We start from the raw sequence: 19,136 nt of genomic DNA, 5'->3' as shown, positions 1-19,136 counted from the left end.
CATCAGATAGCATCAGTACTCCTTTATTCATTAAAAAAACACAATGTTTTCATTTGGGTCGTGCTAATCACTAAAGATAGATTACTTCTGTGACTCGGGTTTGTCGCATTAACAGTAGGAACGTGGGGAGTGGAAGGAAACCAACTTAAGAAGCTTCAAAAAAAAAAGTGTGCCGATTCCTTTACTGTAACCAATAAAAAAAGAACCCAAAACTATCCAAGCCAATTTCCTTGCTATGCTTTTCGTGTCTTAGGATGGTAACGGAATGAAGTTACTTCCTATCATTCTCGTCCTTTGAAAAGAGGACAGATCCTGAGGTTTTAGCAAAGTAGCTTGCCCGCCCATGTTTGTTTTACTAAGGGTCTTCCATCGAGGGCTTAGGTGACCTCAAAATGTCCGTCACTTTATACGCATATCTATATCTTCCTTACTAAGCTTTCCAAACGGAGAGGAAGCGAAAAGTCCTCTGCAATGGGGCTGTTCCAAAGCGCCACGCCTACGGGGCACATTTCCAATCCGCCCGCAGCCTGCAGAAGCCACGACTGCTGCAGCCGGCGAACCCTTTCGTCTCCCCGTGAGCCGGGCAGCGCCATTTCTGGGACGACCGAGAAGGGCGCTCTGGCCTCGGAACGACATCTATGGTACGCGGGGGCGGGGGGAGTGGAGGGAGGGCGGCCCTTCTACCCGCCGTCGGCCACTGGCGCGAGACTCTGTGGTCGGGGCCGCCTTTGGAACTCTGCGCGGGAAGTGTGCGGCGGCGGAGGAGACGTAGCGGCGGTGGATGGGTGGGTCCCAGGGCGCTAGCCAATCACGGCGCCGGCTGCTCATGCCACACCCCCCACCATCCCCCGCCTGTTACCCAGCGCTGCCGAGGGGTGGGGGCTGGTTTCCCGCCTCCGGCCACACTTTTGAGCTGTGCGGGGGTGGGGTGGAGGCTGGGGGCGGGGCTTCCGACGTATGGAGGGGGAGGATCCGAACCAATCGGCGCGCTCCCCTCCTGTAAGCGACAGCTCCAGTAGCCAATCAGTCAACAGAGCCTCTTCCGGGCTTCGCATTTCCCGCCAGTCCTTCGGCGGCGGCCGTTGCTTGGCGGGCCGTCGTGCGCACGCGCGCCCAAGGCGGGCGCGGGGCGTTTGGTCGGGAGGTGCGTTCGGGTCCGCCCGCGCCCTGTGGCAGGCAGGAGGGGGGCGTGCCCCTTACGTGTCCCTCCTTCCCCCCCTTCCTCGGGCGGAGGTAAATTTGGGTTATGGCCCCCGGGGGGTGACGGTTTGGGGACGCGGAACCTTTCTAGGCCCACGAGGCCGGCTCGGTCCAAGACGGCGGCGCCTCAGCCGGGGCCAGGGTTCGTAGGCGTCGGCTGGGGTTGACAGGACGGAGGAGCGTGCCGCCTGGGGTGCGCCCTGTTCCCTGTCGGCGCTTTTCTCCCCCCCCGGTGTGTGGCATCCTCCTAGGTAAAAATCCTCCCCCGTGCAGTTGTTTTTTGGGTCTCGGCCTTCAGTTTCGTTCCCTTCGTCGGGAGCCCTGGCGACGCGGCCTCCCCCGCGAGAGCGGGATTTTGTTTCGGTCGAGGTTGGGCTGGGGGGGAGGTGGGGGAGCCGACGTCCGCGAGAGATGCCAGGTGCGCCTGGTCACTGTCAACCCAGGGGGGGACGCGGGCCCCGCATCCGCAGGCGACAAGAAGCGGCTTGCCGAGGAGTTAACGTCAGGGGCGACCGTAGTCAGGTCCCTCGACACCCCATCTGGGTTGTAGTTTCTTCACCTAAAAAGAAAAAAGAAAGGAATGGTTGTACCTGCAGGGTTCTTCGGCAGGATACATGAGTTAGTCAAAGTATTACAAAAAATGAGTTTGTAAGCCGGGCGTTGGCGGACGGCGCTCGCCTTCAGTCCCAGCGCTCCTGGAGGCAGAGGCAGGCGGGATCTCTTGTGAGTTGGAGGCCAGCCTGGTCTACATGAGCGAGCTCTAGGACAGGAGCCAGGGGCTACCCACAGAGAAACCCCTGTCTCCAGACAACAACAAAGGCCCCGAGTTTGATGATCCTCAGTAGCTCTCTGGGATCTGCGTGTCGGTTAGAGGGTTAGGATGAAGTAAGACTGGAAGACAGTTATGTTTCATGTAGCGATTTCTCAGCAAAGGTGTCAGGTCCTCGGGAACTGGGAGTTGTGAGCCGGTTGCGGGTCCTGGGAACCGAACCAAGGTCCTCTCGAAGAGCATGCGGTGCTCTTAACCACTGTGCCATCCCTTCAACCACTAAACTTGATTTTTCTTTTCTTTTTTTTTTTTTTATAAAGGTACTAATATGTTGTCCCATCTTATCTGGAACTCCGGGACACAAGTAATTGCACTGCCCCAGCTTCCTCAGTAGCTGGAACTGTGGACAAAGAACGCCACCTCCGTCCAGTTTATCATGCTTTTATGTGCTTTAAATGGAAGTACCCATTTTGGGGCTGGAGATACAGCTCAGTGGTACAGCATCTGCCAGGTGTGAGGCCGTAGGTTTAGTTTGCAGTACCTAAAATCCCATATAACATCCCTTTGAATATAATGGTATACTTGGACCTTAACTCTTTGTCATGGCCAAAAGTATAAATATGCACATACATTTTTTTTTGGTTTGTTTTGGGGAGCAAGGTCTTACTGTAACCAATCGAGGCTGGTTTACACACACACACACACACACACCTTTTTTTTTTTATGGAAATAGGGCCTGACTATGGCTCTGACTGACTTGGAACAGACTACATACAGCAGACTGGCCTTGAACTCAAAGAGTTTTGAGTACCTCTGCCTCCCAAGTGCTATAATCAAAGGCTTGTATATCCCAAGTACTGGGGTTATAGATACATGCCAACAATTTTTTTTTTTTTTTTGGTTTTTCAAGACAGGGTTTCTCTGTGGCTTTGGAGGCCGTCCTGGAACTCATTTTGTAGACCAGGCTAGCCTCGAACTCACAGAGATCCGCCTGCCTCTGCCTCCCGAGTGCTGGGATTAAAGGTGTGCACCACCAACGCCCGGCCCATGCCAACAATTTTTAATCAAAAAACTTGTTTTGCTTTTAGACAGGGTTTCTCTGTGTAGCCCTGGCTGTCCTGGAACCCACTATGTAGACAATACTGACCTTGAACTCAAAGATCCACCTGTCTCTGCCTCCCAAGTGCTGGTGTTAAAGGTGTATGTCACCAATGCCTGGCCCAAAATAAGTAGTTGTTTTTTTCCCATTGATAGTACTAAGTGTTGAACATATGGCCTCACACAGGCTAGCCAAACGTTCTACCACTGGCATTCTTACTATCCATGCTCCACTCCCAATATGTTTGCATGCTTCAGAATGACAGAAAAGCATCACCTCATGGGGACACAAGCCTTTAATCCCAGCACTCAAGAGGCAGAGGCAGGTGAATCTCTTGAGTTCGAGGCCAGCGTGGTCTCCAGAGATAGTTCCAGGACAGCCTCCAAAGCTACAGAGAATCCCTGTCTGTGAAAAAAAAAAGAGGAAGAAAGAAAAGCATCACCCCCACATTAGTCCACATTCCTCCAGGTTTATCTCCAGTTATTTTTTTTCTTTACAAGTGTGTATAAACCAATGACAAGAACAATGATAATGTGTTTCCTTTGCAGATCATGGAAAACACCCAGGTTATTAACTGGGATGCCGAAGAGGAGGAGGTCACAGAAATACCCAGTGGGTCCCTGGGGTATAGCTTGGAGCCTATAGGGCGGCTACGACTCTTCAGTAGCACTCACGGACCAGAAAGAGGTCAGGAGATGCTGGGAGCTGGATGAGTGTGGGCCCTGTCTCTTCCTTAGAGGCAGCTGGATTGTTGGCAGAGCCTCATGTGTGTTTCTAAGGGGACATGAAGAATTGCTGTACTAGGGATGGCAGAGAGGCCACCGAGTTGACTGTTTCAGCTGCTGCCCTGTACTTACTGGGAGTGATTTTCTTTTGTTAGGAGAAACTGAAGAGCTTCAAATAAAAATGGAATGAGGGAGCTAGAGAGATGGTTCAGGGATTAAGAGTGCTTACTGCGCCAGGTGTTGGTGGCCACCTAGCACTAGGGAGGCAGAGGCAGGTGGATCTCTGTGAGTTCGAGGCCAGCCTGGTCTACAGAGCGAGTTTCAGGACAGCCTCCAAAACAATACAGAGAAACCCTGTCTCAAAAAACCAAAAAAAAAAAAAAAGAGAGTGCTTACTACTCTGGAAGAGGACCTGGGTTAGGTTCGCAGCACCCACATGGTGGTCAAAACCACCTGTAGCTCTGGTTCCAGGGGACCTGATGCTCTCTTCTGCCCTCGGGCACCTGCACACATCGGGTAGACATAAACTCATGCAGGTGCACACATTCCCATAAATAAAGAGTAAGAATATTATTCCCCCTGAGACATGGTTTCTCTGCGTAGCCCAGACTGTCCTAGAACTCAGAGATGTCGGCCTGCCACTGCCTCCTCCTTAGTGCTGGTATTAAAGGTGTGTGCCATCACTAATGGGCATAGAATTTTTATAAAGTTAAAATACACGTGGCCTAGAAATGGATATGTAACACAACTGAGCAGTATACGTAACTGGTTGAGATGGTTGGATTTGTATTGTGTGTATTTTTTGTTTTATTTTTGTTTTTCCTTTGAGACAGAGTCTCTCTATATAGTCCTTGCTGCCCTGGAACTCACTATGCAGACTGGCCTCAAACTCACAGAAACCTACCAGCCTCTGCCTTTCAAATGCTAGAACTAAAGGCATGTGCTCATATGCCCAGCCTGTATTGTGTGTTACAACAAAAAATACTCTTTGGGCATGGTAGTTCATGTCTGTAAGCAGATGGTGAGTCTAGGTTGAGGCCACATAGCAAGTTTGAAAACAATCTGGGCTACATAGTGAGACCCTGCATCAAAAACAAAGCAAGGGCCGGGCGTTGGTGGCACATGCCTTTAATCCCAGCACTTGGGAGGCAGAGGCAGGCGGATCTCTGTGAGTTCGAGACCAGCCTGGTCTACCGAGTAAGTTCCAGGACAGTGTCCAAAACAATACAGAGAAACCCTGTCTCGGGAAAAAAAAAACAAAAAACAAAAAAAACAAAGCAAGGGCAGTAGCTCGGGGAGAGTGCTTAGCTAGCATGTATGAAACTCTGTTTTCAGATCTATTGGGAAAACAAGAACAACGTGAATAGATAAAATATTGCAGCTGAGTGATGTGTTATAAATGGAGTGATGTGTTGTAAATGCTATTGTATGCTGACACACCGGTTGTTTTTAATCCTATTGAGTGAATAGGAGGTTCTGTCTTCAGGCCAGGAATCTGCCCTTATTCTTTTGTTTGTTTGTTTGTTTTTTGTTTTTCGAGACAGAGTTTCTCTGTATTGTTTTGGAGGCTGTCCTGGAACTCGCTCTGTAGACCAGACTCACAGAGATCCACCTGCCTCTGCCACCGAGTGCTGGGATTAAAGGCATGTGCCTCCACCGCCCAGCCTGCCCTTAACTCTTTACTGTTTCTTCTTGATCCATAGATTTCCCTCTCTACCTGGGCAAGAATGTGATTGGCCGAAGCCCTGACTGCTCTGTGGCCCTGCCTTTCCCATCCATCTCTAAACAGCATGCAGTGATTGAGATCTCTGCTTGCAACAAAGCCCCTGTCCTCCAGGATTGTGGGAGCCTCAATGGCACTCAACTGGTAAAGCCCCCTAAGGTCCTACCCCCTGGAGTGAGCCATCGTCTGAGGGACCAGGAGTTAATTCTGTTTGCAGACTTCCCCTGCCAGTACCATCGCTTGGATGTCCCTCCTCCTTTGGTCTCTCGGGGACTTCTAACTGTAGAGAAGACCCCCAGAGTACAGGGAGGATCCCAAGCCTCCAGAGTTTTGTTGGCTGAGGACTCGGAGGAAGAAGTGGGTAAGTTTGTGCCTTGGGTGTGTGTGTGTGAAGAGACAGGGATGAGGATGTAAACTGTCAACTTATTTCTTCCTGTTCTTGCCAGATTTTCCTTCTGGAAGGTATATGGCAAATGGATCAAGGAATCCAACGTCTCCTTCAGCAACAGTAGTTCCAGAAAGGTGAGTACCAAAGTACCAGATGCCTGAATCTTTTGTTTGGTTTCTGTTTTTTTCAGAGTCTGTAGCCCAAGCTGGATTAGACTCTGGGTTCAGTCTCAGTGTTGGGATGGCAGGTTGAGCTTCCTCACCTGAGCCTTTGAATAAGGAATCAGTCTTGAAAAGATGAGGTGGCGCCAATAGCCCAGGCATAATTATTTCCTCAGCTGAATTAACTTAGGATGAGTACTCGTGATGCACTCAGTGGGGACGGGAAGGCAGCTGGCAGCAGTGCCTGCTCGCTCTCAGGGCCTGTCCAGGAAGGACATGCTGTGGCTCTCTGTCTTTGCAGTGATGAAGAGGGGTCTTCTCCAGCCCCAAGTGTCCCTGGGCCTTCTCTGCCCTTTGACTTGGGCAGTGACACAGATGAAGAGCCGGGTCAGCATCTGGCAGCAGGGGAGTCCTCTTCAGCTGCCAGGGACGGTGCCGCTGCAGAGGCCGTGGAAGCTAATGGAGTGACAGCTGGCATCCAGCTGGCACTGGCTCAGCCTGCTGAGCAAAAGCTCAGGGACACGGAAGTCAAGAGTGAGGCAGGCGATGGAGCGACTCTGGAGAGGGGCCCCACTGGGGGTGAGGACAGTGACACAGACGTGGAGGAGGGCAAGACTCCACGGGCTGTCCCTCCAGAGAGAAACCACACACCCATGGTGATCAACAGCGATACAGATGAGGAGGATGAAGTCTCAGCAGCAGTCACCTTGGCCCATCTGAAGGAGAGGGGGATCACTTTGTGGAGCAGAGACCCAGGCGTGGAAGAGGTCAAGTCCCAACCACAGATCCTTGTAGAACGAAGTCAGAGCGCCTCTGGGAAAGACAGTGACACAGACGTGGAGGAGGAAAAGAGAGAAGTGGTCCCTGACAGCCCCATGGACATAGATGAGGCCCTTCTTGTCACACATTCAGAGAGCCAGCCTCCCCATAGACCCAGTGAGGATGTGGATAAGGATGTGGATATATGCCCCCCTGGGGGCCTTCTAGAGGGAGACCAAGCCTCCTCTGCCACAGGAGACAGTGGTGCACAGGTGAAGGAGGAAGTCCCTCCAGAGCCAGCTGTTACCCTGGGGGAAACATACCAGTTGCCTCTAGAGGAAGCCCAGCCTCCTGAGGAGGCCTGGGAAACAGCTGGGGAGGAAGGCTCATCTTCAGCGGTGGCAGATGTAAGGCAGAGCAGGCAGCCAGGAGCAGAAAATGCTGGGACAGAGTGGGCTGCAACTGCTTGTAAACAGGAGAGCACTCTTGAGATGGGGGTCCAAGGCAAGTCACCTGCTGCACCCGTGGAGCCATTGGTGGTGTCTACAGCTACTCCAGGGGATCCCACCCAGCCACAGAAAAAGGGAGCCCAGACCCCCACAGGGAAGGAGAGAGGAGCACAAATGGGCAGGACCAAGAATGCCAAAGACTGCCGTGATGGTAAGTGCTGCCCTCTGCTCTGCCCTTGACCCTTGAAGTAAACTGGGTGTAAGGGTTAGGAGAGAACTGTAGAAGTCCGAGGGTGAGGTGATAGTTTGTCTGTCTCTTATCTCTTCCCACCAGAATCTGAAGATCTGTGCCTTCCGGCTACCCAGTGCTTTGTAAAAACGGAGGACCAGAACTCAGAAGGTGAGGACATTGTATTGTTTGGATCTGAGGGCCAGTAAGAGCCGGGGGATTAGACTGGTGGCCCTAGAAAGATGGTGTGGCCAAGATGGGGAGTGTGTTCTAGCCCTGTTTTCTTCTTCAGCTGTCCAGAGTTTGGAAGATGAAGCTACCCAAGTCTTCCCGTGTACTCTTCCCCAAGAGCCTGGACCTTCCTATCTTAGCTTTCAGACTCCAGGTACAAAAAAGTCTCTGAGCCCTCAACTTTGCAGCTTTCCTTGTTTTCTTCCTCTACATCCTTTAATATTGTGTCTTATTTTAGATTTATCTGTTTTATGTGCATGAATGTTTTGTCTGTGTGCCTGGTGCCCACAGAGATCAGGACAGGATGTCTTATCCGCTGAAACTGGAGTTAAGAACTGCTGTGAGCCACATGTGGGTTCTCAGAGCTGAACCCAGGTCCTCTGTGGGAACAGTCAGTGCTGCTGACTGCTGGGCATCTCCAGCCCCTCATACTCTTGTTGTGTGGAGACAAGGAGCTCATGTAGCTGTGGATGACTTGGACTTGTGGGTCTTCAAGTGCTGGGCATCAGGAAAAGAAATCCATTCCAGACATGGTGACACACTTGGGAGACAGAGGCAGGAGCTCAGGGCCAGCCTGGACTATATGAGACCTTGTCTCAAAAAACCAAGATGGAGGCCGGGCATGGTGGCGCACGCCTTTAATCCCAGCACTCAGGAGGCAGAGGCAGGAGGATCTCTGTGAGTTTGAGACCAGCCTGGTCTACAAGAGCTTGTTCTGGGACAGCCTCCAAAACAATACAGAGAAAACCTGTATCAAAACAAACAAACAAAAAGCCCAAGATGGAGCTGGTTAATTCCAGCTTTTGGGAGGCAGAGGCAGGTGGATCTCTGAATTCAAGCCCAGCCTGGTCTACAGAGCTAGTTCTTGGATAGACAGGGCTACACAGAGAAAACCTGTGGGGAGGGAGGTGGGGGTGGGGTGGGGATGGGCTAGAGAACTGGCTGAATGGTTTTGAATGGCGACTGTTCTAGAGGACCAGGGTTCATCTGTGTCAGGCAGCTGACAACCAGTTTCTGGAAATCCAAGACCCTCTCAGATATCCGTGGGCACCCCAACACACATACGCACATACATGTGAAAAAATTTTTCTAAATACATCTTAAAAAATAGGATACCAAATCAAAGCATATTGCTGACCCAAAAACTCAATTTTTTTTCTCTGCATGCTCTAGGTGAACTCAGGGCTTTATGCATGCCAGGTGAATACTTTCCTCAGCCATATACCCAGTCCTTATTTTTCAGATGAGAGATTATAATCTTCTAAATAGCATTCAGTGTCATAGCTACCACCCTTATTTCCAGCTTGCCTTTAGTTAACCCATTTAGCCATTGTGAGTTTGCCCTTTTTTACCTGCGTGCCTGTCTCCTTTTTCTGATCCTCTTTAGGTCCAGGTGCCCTGGATGTGCCTTGGGAAGTCTTGGCTACACAGCCGTTTTGTCTGAGAGAACCTGAGACCTCTGAACCCCAGCTCATGGACACCCACCTTGAAGCTCATGGGTCTCATCCACCTCTGCCTCGTGCGTCAGCAGGACAGCAGCATCTGCTCCACACAGAGCCGTTGGGAACTGAAGACAGAGAGATGCAAACTGTGGAGAAAGCAATGGGTATACCAAAGGACACAGCAGACAGGGTGGCCCCTGAGCGAGCCATTGGAAAGGAAAATCAGGGAAAGGGCAGCAAACAGTGAGAGAAAAGACGTGATGGGTGAAGAAGAACTAACTCAGGGGTGGAGGACAGAGGACCAAGGAAGGTGCTAGCTAGCGTGGTGAAGGGTGGGGACCCTGAAGGGGATAAGGAGAGCATGAAGGTAGAAATGGAAACATTCAAAGACACACAGAAGAGAGAAGCAGAGAAGCAGAAGTGACCCTGGATAGAGGGGTGACGGAGGGAGCCCTGGGTTTGGCGTGGGGGACCTTGAGGGACTTGCATCAGCCCTGATAGTCTCTGGGAGTCAGGGAGATGGAGGAAAGGGGCACCTGTGAGTCCCAGGGGGCAGCAGAGAGGGAAGCGATGGCATATGCTATGTAATCTCATGACAGCTAGTCCCTGAGCCACTCCTGTTTTACCTTCTGACTAGGCCACTTGAGTTGCAAGATGAAACCTGCTGGAGAGGCTTCCAGGGTGAGCTGCGTTTTTGTCCTGCTCCTACTTCACAGGTTGTCCCCATCCCTGCGCCGCATTGCCCAGCCTGCCTTTCATCTGTATCTTTGTTTATGATTGCTGATTTCCTAACTGCATGCACATCTGTGCGTGTTGTGAGAGTGTGTTTGGGAGAAGTGCCTGAGTAAGCCAAGTGACAAGCTGTGTGTCATTCTTCAGGAACCACCCAACTTTTTGAAAGGGTGGGGGTCAGGATCCTGACTTAGAATGTACTGAAATAGACTGGGATGCTTGACCAGCAAGCTCTGAGGACTGTCGTATCTGTCTACCTGCCTAGCACTGAGGTAACAAGCTTCTGTCACTCTGCTTGGCTTTTTTACATGGGTTCTGGAGCAAATTCAGTTGCCAGTTGTTGGCTTTGCCTAATGAACTATCTCCCTAGTCCCATGTCCTCAGTTTTCTTCAATGTTACTTGGCGTCTGTCTGTTCTGTGTCCTGCCACCCATTGTTCCCTTTATTGACTCACAAGTCTCTTTGTGCTACTGCCCTATTTGCCCAGCCATGTCTTAGTTGCAGTGTACACCTACCCGTACAGAAGTTATGAAGAGAGATCCCTTATGGTATCCAGAAGATTGCTTCCTCTCTCAAGGAGTTCCTAGCCTAAAGAGAGGTCACAGAAAGAAGTGCCAGTGAGCATGCCGTGACCATAAACAGAATCAAAGCCAGACATACTCACCGAACGGGCCTGTCACCCCAGCACTTGGCAATAGGGGTAGAAGAATAAGTGGGGGACACGGTAGTCACATGAGGCCCTTCTTCAGAAACACTGGGAAAGATCAAGATCCATGCACACCTCTTTTTTTTCCTAGTAATTTATTTTATGTTCATTGGTTTTTTGCTTGCATGTATGTCTGTGTGAGAGTATCAGATCCCCTGGAACTGGAGTTACAGAAAGTTGTGAGCTACCATGTGGGTGCTAGGAATTGAACCCAGGTCCTCAGGAAGAGCAGCCAGTGCTCTTAACTTCTGAGTCATCTCTCCAGCCCGGCCCACCTCCTTCTTGCTGCCTTTTATCACTTGTCTCTCCTCCTCAGGGTGATCCAGAACTCTCCGGCCATCACCTGCTTTCTCCAGTTCCTGAAGCTTCTTCTCCACCTCAGAGTCTGCTCACCTCTCAGAGCCAAAAGCAGTCTACACCGCAGCCTCTGTTGTTGACCTCTTCCCCTTCTGAGCTACACCTTCCTGAGACTTTTCACACAAAGCCTCATGTCAGGCCTCGCCGGTCCTCCAGGATGACCCCCTCCCCACACTCCTCTGCTGCCCTTAAGCCCTATACTACCTGCCCCACAAACCTGCCCGCTGCCCCTAGACCAACATCTCGGGCCACTCGGGGCAGGGCAAATAGGTCCTCTACCAGGACTCCGGAACTGGTTGTCCCTACAGACTCTGAGCTCCAGCCTCCCGCCTCCACAGAACAGCCTGTCATCCCCAAACCTACATCTCCAGTCATTCAGGGCAGCACAAATGGTTCCTTTGTTAAAACACACGAACCAGTTGTCCTCACAGGTCCCGAAATCCAGCCTCCCGCCTCTACAGAACAGCCTGTTACCCCAAACCCCACACCTCAGGCCACTCGGGGCAGGCCACGCAGGTCTTCTGTCAAGACCCCAGAACCACTTACTCCCATTGGTCCTGACCTCCAGCCTCCTGCCTCCACAGAACAGCCTGTCATACCAAAACCCACATCTCAGGCCACTCGGGGCAGGCCATGCAGGTCTTCTGTCAAGACCCCAGAACCACTTACTCCCATTGGTCCTGACCTCCAGCCTCCCGCCTCCACAGAACAGCCTGTCATACCAAAACCCACATCTAGGGTCACTCGGGGCAGGCCACGTAAGTCTTCTACCAGGACCCCAGAACCAGTTGTCCCCACTGGTCCTGACCTCCAGCCTTCTGCCTCCACAGAACAGCCTGGTACCCCTAACCCCACATCTAGGGTCACTCGGGGCAGGTCACGTAAGTGTGTCAGGACCCCAGAACCAGTTGTCCCCACTGGTCCTGACCTCCAGCCTCCCACCTCTGAGCCCTCATCTCAGGACAGGACACATAGGTCTTCTGTCAGAACTCCTGAAACAAGCATCCCCACGGCCCCTGAACGGCAGCCTTTCACATCAAGAGAGCATCCTGCCCCCAAGCCCACAACTCTGGGCACTTCGGGAAGGACATGGAAGTCCTCCATTGAGGATTCTGAATCAGTTGGACCAGTAGCCCCTGATTTTGAGCCTCCCATCTCCACAGACCTTGTTGCCTCTGAGGTGACAAGTCAGAGCATAACACTAAAGTCTTCACCACTAAGTGCTTCTCCAGTTTCTGCCACCTCTGAACTCCAGCCTCCTGTCCCCACAGCCCAGCCTGTTCCCCTGGAGCCCATTCCTCAAGCCAGTCACCGAAGGAGGCGGAAGGCTGCTGGGAAACAAGGCTCCCACACAGTTCCCATTGACCACAAGCCTTACTCTGCACCCTCTGAACCTGAGTCCCAATCTTCAGCCAATCAAGCCTCAGCATTAGAAACAGATGAGTCTATTGCTCCTGAGCCTGCCATTCCCCAGGTTCCAGAGACCCTCACTCACATCCCCCCAGTTCAAAATGAAGCAGCTGGAAGATCAGGGCTCATTCCCAAGCCCCAGCCTGAGGCTTCTCGAGCCCGCAAGAAGCCTTCTGCTACCACAACCTCACCACTTCAAAAACGTCCCCGAAGACAAGTTCCCCAGAAGACCATAGTACCCAAGGAAGAAGACCCTGCAGAAATGCCAGTGAAGGAAGAGGTAAGAGGGCAGACAGCTGGGGCCCCTAGCTAGGAGCAAGAGCCATAGGACTCAAACACCCAATGAGATGTTTTTCAGCCTCAGGAGATAGCAATTCCAACACCAGGCAAAAGAAAGAGGGATCGCCGTGCAGAAGATGAGACCCAGGGAAACCCAAGTCGAAGCCGACGGGCTAAACCTAACCAAGAAACAGTAGCCCCCAAGGTAGGGAAGCAGGGGGCTGGGGACTGAGAGATGAGTGCTGCTGATGTGGGCTGCTGTGACTGTCCTCACTCCATCCCCCAGGTGCTGTTCACAGGAGTCGTGGATTCTCGTGGAGAGCGTGCAGTCCTGGCTCTGGGAGGCAGTCTAGCCAGCTCAGTAAATGAGGCCTCTCACTTGGTCACTGATCGAATCCGCAGGACAGTCAAGTTCTTGTGTGCCCTGGGGAAGGGGATCCCTATCCTCTCCCTGAACTGGCTGTATCAGGTAAGAAGCCAGAAGATGATCAATGGCCTGTTCACCTGCCCTCCAAGGAAGCAGTGAGAGGAAAGGAGATGGAGAATGGACCATTAGTGAGGCCGAGACTGCTTTGAAAAGATATTTATTGTAAGGGCTTGGATAACTCAGTGGTAGAGCACTTCCTTACATGCTTGATGTCTTGGGGTCAGTCCTCAACACTGGGGAGGAAAGGAAGACACGCTGAGTTCTCTTCAGATGAAAAAGTGTTCCTGTTCTTTCCCTTAGTCCAGAAAGGCTGGTCACTTCCTGCCACCTGACGACTACATGGTGACTGATCCTGAACAAGAAAAGAATTTTAGCTTCAGCCTTCGGGATTCCCTGAGCCGGGCTCGGCAACAAAAACTGCTGGAGGTGAGAGGCTGCCTTCTGAACCATGCTTCGGCACTGCCCCTTGCGCCCCCAAGAGGTTCCCAATCGCCTTAGCCCCTCATTGCAGACATCTGTCTCCACCACTCCTCTTCCTTAGGGCTATGAGATTCATGTGACCCCTGGAGTGCAGCCACCCCCACCTCAGATGGGCGAAATCATCAGCTGCTGTGGGGGCACAATCCTGCCCAGCATGCCCCATTCCTATAAGGTATGACAGGCGTGTCCTGAGCCTGAGGGGGCCACTAGGGAGGCAGTGGGAATGAGAACAGGGTGGAGGGAAAGGGTAAGAAGAATAAGGGAAAAGAGGTGCTGGCACCAGAAGGCTTAGTTTCAATATTTCCAAGTAGCCAGATGTGGTATTACACCACACATTGGCATTACAGCTCTTGGGACTTGAAGGCAGGCAGAGCAGAAGTTCTAGATAAATACTCATGTAAAATAGCAGTCTGGACTGCATGTGACTGTTCCCCCACCCCCAGATTTTTTAAATCTATATTATGCGCAGAGAATAGGGACTGGAGAGATGATGGCTCATTGGTTAGACAGCTCACTGTTGTATCCTAAGCACGAGATCCCAGCGCCCACATCAGGTGGCTCACAAACACTAACTCCAGGAAAAAGGAATTTGAAACCCTCTGCCTCCCAAGTGCTAGGATTAAAGGCAAACAGACACATGGACACATACACACACACACAATTTATGTCAGTATTTTCCAGATTCATTATTTTTGCTGTATTTTATTACAATTCATCATATTTGTTTAACTTATTTATTGCTGGTGGTGGTGGCACACACCTTTAATCCCAGCACTCAGTAAGCAGAGGCAGGTGGATCTCTGTGAGTTCGAGACCAGCCTGGTCTACAGAGCAAGTTCCAGGACAGCCTCCAAAAGGATACAGAGAAACCCTGACTCGAAAAACAAAATACAAAAAAAAAAAAAAACCATGTACTTTGTATTCATATGCAATAGTTTCAGCTATGCAACATTTTTTTCAAGGTTTATTTATTATGTGTACAGTGTTCTGTCTGCATGTATGCCTGCTGGCCAGAAGAGGGCACCAGATCTCATTACAGAGGGTTGTGAGCCACCATATGGTTGCTGGGAATTGAACTCAGGACCTCTGGAAGAGCAGCCCGTGCTCTTAACCTCTGAGCCATCTCTCCAGCCCCAGCAACTTTTTTTAATTCAGTGAGAACTCCCATTTCTTTTCTTTCTTTCTTTTTTTTCTTTCCCAAGGCAAGGTGTGGTGATATTTATAACTTAATAAAGATTGCCTGAAGTATCAGAATGCAAAGCCAGGCACACTAGTTAGCCATAGAAGCCAGGCAGTGGTGGTATACACCTTTAATCCCAGGACTTAGGAGACAGAGGTAGGTGGGTCTCTGTAAGTTAAGGAGGCTACATTGAACTACATGAAATTGATCCATTCTAAAAGAGATACAGCTTATACAAAGTTCTCAGCCCTTGGGATCCCACATTAATCCCAGGATTTGAGAGTTATAAAGGGAAGAAGCAAAGGGTGGCATGTAGCAATTAGTCTCCAGCCATGCTGAAGACAGCATAGCAGTCTGGGCTTGCATTCTGAGGCTTGGTGGAAATGGCATCTCACATTTCGGTCTGAGGTAGAAGTAAGAGCTACTGGCTTGGCTGCTTTGCTTATCTGACTGACATCTTGAACCCCAATATCTGGGTTTTTATTATTTGTGTTACAACAGGGTTTCTCTGTAGGTTGGAGTCTGTCCTGGAACTCGCTCTGGTTTTCTTACTGTGTGGTGCCCCTTGATTCCACCTACCCGACCCCCTCCTGCCATTATAGAAGCTGACTTCCCAACAGAGGCTTGACTGCTGTCCCTGGGAATATTCCCCAGTCAGATTTTTCTGTGTGTTCCCTTGTTTGTATCACTTTTATCTTATCCCACTTTATTTTGTGTTTCTTGCAAATTGTAATTATAAAAGCAGCAGTGGGGGCTGGGAATGGAACTCACATGGCATCTGCTTGCCTAACTAGTATATGCAACTCTGGGTTTGATGCCCAGCACACGTGAACTGGACTTGGTAATACAGACCTGTAATCCTAGCACCCTAGAGGTGGAGTCAAGAAGATAAGAAGTCCAAGGTCATCTTTAACTATACAGTAAATTTCAGGCTACTTTGGGTTGTATGAAGCTCCTTTTTAAAAAAGAAAGGGGAGCTGGGCGGTGGTGGTGCATGCCTTTAGTCCCAGTACTGAGGAGGCTAGTTCCAGGACAGCCTCCAAAGCCACAAAGAAACCGTCTCAAACCACCACCCCCCAAAATAAAATAAAATAAAATAAAAAAACAAAGGGGAAGGTGGGTGGAGCTGTCTGAGTTAACCTTTGGGGCAAGAGTACTTGACAGCTGGGCAGTGTGCCTCATGCATGCTTTAGATATAGTCTGTGTTTGTGTATGCGTAAATGTACACAGTCTCTAAGGCATTGGTCCTGAATCTGTTCCCAGGTCCCTCCTTCCTAACTGTCTTTGCTGTGTCTTTTACAGCCTCATCGAGTTGTCATAACTTGCACTGAAGACTTACCTCGCTGTGCTATCCCATCTCGCCTGGGGCTGCCCCTCCTCTCTCCTGAGTTCCTCCTGACTGGAGTGCTGAAGCAGGAAGCCACACCAGAGGCCTTTGTCCTTTCCAATTAGGAAATGTTCTCTACCTAAAAAAAAAAAAAATCTACCTCTATCCTCTCAGACCAGCAAACACTCCTAGAAAACATTTGAAAAAAGGAACACACACAATTAAGACTGCACAAGGTGGTCCACACCTTTAATCTCAGCACTTGGAAGGCAGAAGTAGGCAGATTTTTGTGAGTTCCAGGCCAGCCAGGGCTACTACATAGTGAAATTCTGTCTCAAAAACCAAAATAAAAAAACAAAACCCCTGAAGACCTAAGATTGTTTTGAACAACTGCTTTGGGAATGTGTATAAGACCAAAGAGTTTTTGAAAAAGGAAAATGATTTTTCCCCCTAAGATGCCCATTTCTGAACTGGCCAACCCAAGCTGGGGTGCAGTGCTGTCAGAGCACTTGCCGTCAGTGGTGAAGGCCTGGTTCAGCCTGCACCCTGCTGTCTTGGCCCCTTTTCCGTGTCTTCCCAGGATCCTTACCAGTCCCAGGCGTACCTGACTGAGAAGATGAGGGTGCCTCACAAGATATGTTTTCTGGTTTGTGACTCTCCAGGCTTTTAGTTTTGCTGCACATGGCCTACTTTTCCAGTGTTTGCTGTTAGCTTTGGTCATCTCTGTGGTAGGTCAGTGCTCACTTAGCCTGCCTGATGGTGAATTTCTAATATGAAGTAAGACAGTTTTGAACTTGCACTCAATTATCAGTATCAATTTAGAGTAAATCACATTTATTTTTAAAAGCTGGTCACTTTCCAGGATGTGGAGAAAGCAGGACTCTTGGGTATTTCTGGTGTTTAGTTAGGCCCCTGCAGTCAACCATTTGAAAGTTCCTTTGGAGTTGAGTGAAAAGCTGGTCCTGGGCATTTCCAGTAGTCCCTGTATGTAGAGGCTGAAGCAGGATGGCCACAAGCTCCAGTTCAGTCTGGGCTACTGAATAAAACCCTGTCTTAACAGAAAAAGGGTTTTGTTTGTTTGTTTTGTGTTAGCTTGCATCAGCTCTATGGTAGGTAAGCACTCATCTGGTCGGCCTGATTACCATATGACTCAGCAATCTGGCTCTGCCCCCTGTGCTTGGCCTCTGATTCCAGCAGTACAGGTAGGGGCAAGTAGGATCAGAAGTTCAAGGTCAGCTTTGACTACATAGCAAATTGGAGGCCAGCCTAAAGCTATTAGAGACTCAAAAATGAAAAACAGGCACTTGATAAGTGGTTTGTTTTTTTTTGGGGGGGGTCTCTATGGTTGCTAGGCAATCACTTTGCCACTAAGCCTCATTCCCAGCCCCTTATTACTTTTCAAGATAGCCATATATACAAGTACTGTAGACGGCTGGGCAGTGATGGCGCACAACTTTAATCCCAGCACTTGGGAGGCAGAGCAGGTGGAACTCTGAGTTAGAGGCCAGCCTGGTCTACAGAGTGAGTTCCAGGACAGCCAGGATACACAGAGAAACTCTGTCTCAAAATGCCAAACAGAAACTGTACATTTGTTCAGCAAGGGTGAGCATATAAATGTGCTGTGTGCACAAAAAGGAATGCTCAGACATGAAGTATTTGAGGGTGAGTGTCAAGAAGACCCTAAGTAAAAGGCCTAGACACAAAGGACACATTTGATTCCATCTGCATGATAAATCCAGAATGGGTGAATTCACAAAGATAAGAACAGATCAGTGCGTCCCAGACTCTTGAGGACAGGGGAGCTGCTCAGGGAGTCTACTAGCATTTCATTGTGAGGAGTATTGGAGCCAGAAAGAAAGAGGTTGTACATAATGCAGAATATTAATGCTACTGTACTGTCTCTTTCTATGTGAATTTCGCTTCAATAAAAATATAGTTGCTTGCTTTGTATGTTTTTCTGCAATGAACTATGTATATAAGCTTCCAGAACTATTCTGGGTACATATAGCCTACTTCCTCTGCAGCTGGTCGGCATCAAAGTTGGCCTGCTCAAACTAGGCACCTGCTTTACAACTCATTCACACCGATGCTATATGCTGTGTCTGTTTTTTCCTTTTGGGAGTGCTGGGGATTCAGCAATGCTACTGAAATAAATGCTTACATTAAACAGTAGTCTCAGACCTCTGTTAATTTGGTGCCGCATGAGCCAGAAGTCAGCCTTGGGTGTCTTTCCTCAGGAGTCCACTTCCTTTTCTTTGAGACAGGGTATCTCACTGGGACATGAGACTCCCTGATTAGGCTAGACTGGTTGGCCAATGAGCCCTAGGCATCTGCCTCACTAGGGCTTGGATTATGAATATATTTAAGGATGAAGCAGGGTAAAGAGAAATCACAAGGCTTAGTGCAACCCTTGTTTCCCACCTACAAGCTCTTCTGGGACCACTTCAGAGCCCCCTAAAACAGTGGAGCCAGACTGGTGCTACGCTGCAGTCCCAGCACTTGGAGGCAGAGGCAAGAGGATCAATTCAAGACTATTAGCTACATAGTAGCAAGCTCAACACCAGCTCGGGCTACATGAAGATTCTGCCATTTAAATAAAAATAAAGTGGAGGGAACAGTACGCAGAGAGAACTTACCCAAAGACACTGATATTCTCGGACACAGCCCACTCTGGAGGAAATGTGCTAGCAATGCATGGCATCTTGGTCCCGCGACAGCTCCCAGCCTGGGTGTTGCTATCGCTTAGCCTGAGGACCTTGCCTTTGCTAGTCTGGGGCGCTTTTATCTCCATGACCTTGTTCTATCTGTAAAACTCACGTCTTCTAAGGACCCTGTACTCGGACAGCTACGGACTGACCCTTTCACCACGTGACCTTTTTCATTTTTTATGGCCCTTTCGGACTGGGTCTCCTTGTGCAGTCGAAGCTAACTTCAATCTTCCAGCCTCGGCCATCAGAGTACTAGACTTACAGGCACGAACCATCAAGAGCCGCTCTAAAATGATCACCAAACAAAAATCTAGTAGGGAGACTGAGGCCGGAGGATAAGGAGTGGCTATTGTAA

General features: G+C 50.0%; 1 protein-coding gene across 3 annotated transcripts; it reads left to right on the top strand.

Moving 5' to 3' along the window:
• Positions 1-1,083: 1,083 nt before the first annotated feature.
• Positions 1,084-18,240, top strand: Mdc1 (mediator of DNA damage checkpoint 1). Of its 3 annotated transcripts, none has more exons than XM_040732481.1 (15): positions 1,084-1,233; positions 3,617-3,755; positions 5,497-5,877; positions 5,963-6,038; positions 6,367-7,484; positions 7,608-7,673; positions 7,795-7,887; positions 9,121-9,339; positions 9,813-9,856; positions 10,930-12,660; positions 12,739-12,864; positions 12,946-13,128; positions 13,387-13,512; positions 13,628-13,738; positions 16,049-18,240. In XM_040732481.1, exons 2-15 carry the CDS (start codon positions 3,620-3,622, stop codon positions 16,196-16,198), a joined length of 4,560 nt encoding a protein of 1,519 aa, XP_040588415.1. In that variant the 5' UTR covers positions 1,084-1,233; positions 3,617-3,619; the 3' UTR covers positions 16,199-18,240. The 3 variants fall into 3 exon arrangements, with proteins under 3 accessions (XP_040588415.1, XP_040588417.1, XP_040588416.1); XM_040732483.1 differs by having other exon boundaries at positions 1,125-1,144; XM_040732482.1 differs by lacking the exon at positions 1,084-1,233 and adding an exon at positions 1,323-1,451.
• The last annotated feature ends 896 nt before the right edge of the window (positions 18,241-19,136 follow it).

The sequence above is a fragment of the Mesocricetus auratus genome, unplaced genomic scaffold, assembly GCF_017639785.1.
Source record: "Mesocricetus auratus isolate SY011 unplaced genomic scaffold, BCM_Maur_2.0 Super-Scaffold_100027, whole genome shotgun sequence".
Taxonomy (NCBI): Eukaryota; Metazoa; Chordata; class Mammalia; order Rodentia; family Cricetidae; genus Mesocricetus; species Mesocricetus auratus.
The sequence above is the reverse complement of the archived record's forward strand: the minus strand, read 5'-3'. Positions and strand labels throughout refer to the sequence as shown.

Coding starts and splice junctions, on each gene's coding strand:
- Mdc1 (XM_040732481.1), top strand. CDS start 3,620: ATGGAAAACACCCAGGTTATTAACTGGGATGCCGAAGAGGAGGAGGTC. Junction 6,039..6,366: donor GCAACAGTAGTTCCAGAAAG/GTGAGTACCAAA, acceptor CTGTCTTTGCAG/TGATGAAGAGGGGTCTTCTC. Junction 12,865..12,945: donor AAGAAACAGTAGCCCCCAAG/GTAGGGAAGCAG, acceptor TCCATCCCCCAG/GTGCTGTTCACAGGAGTCGT.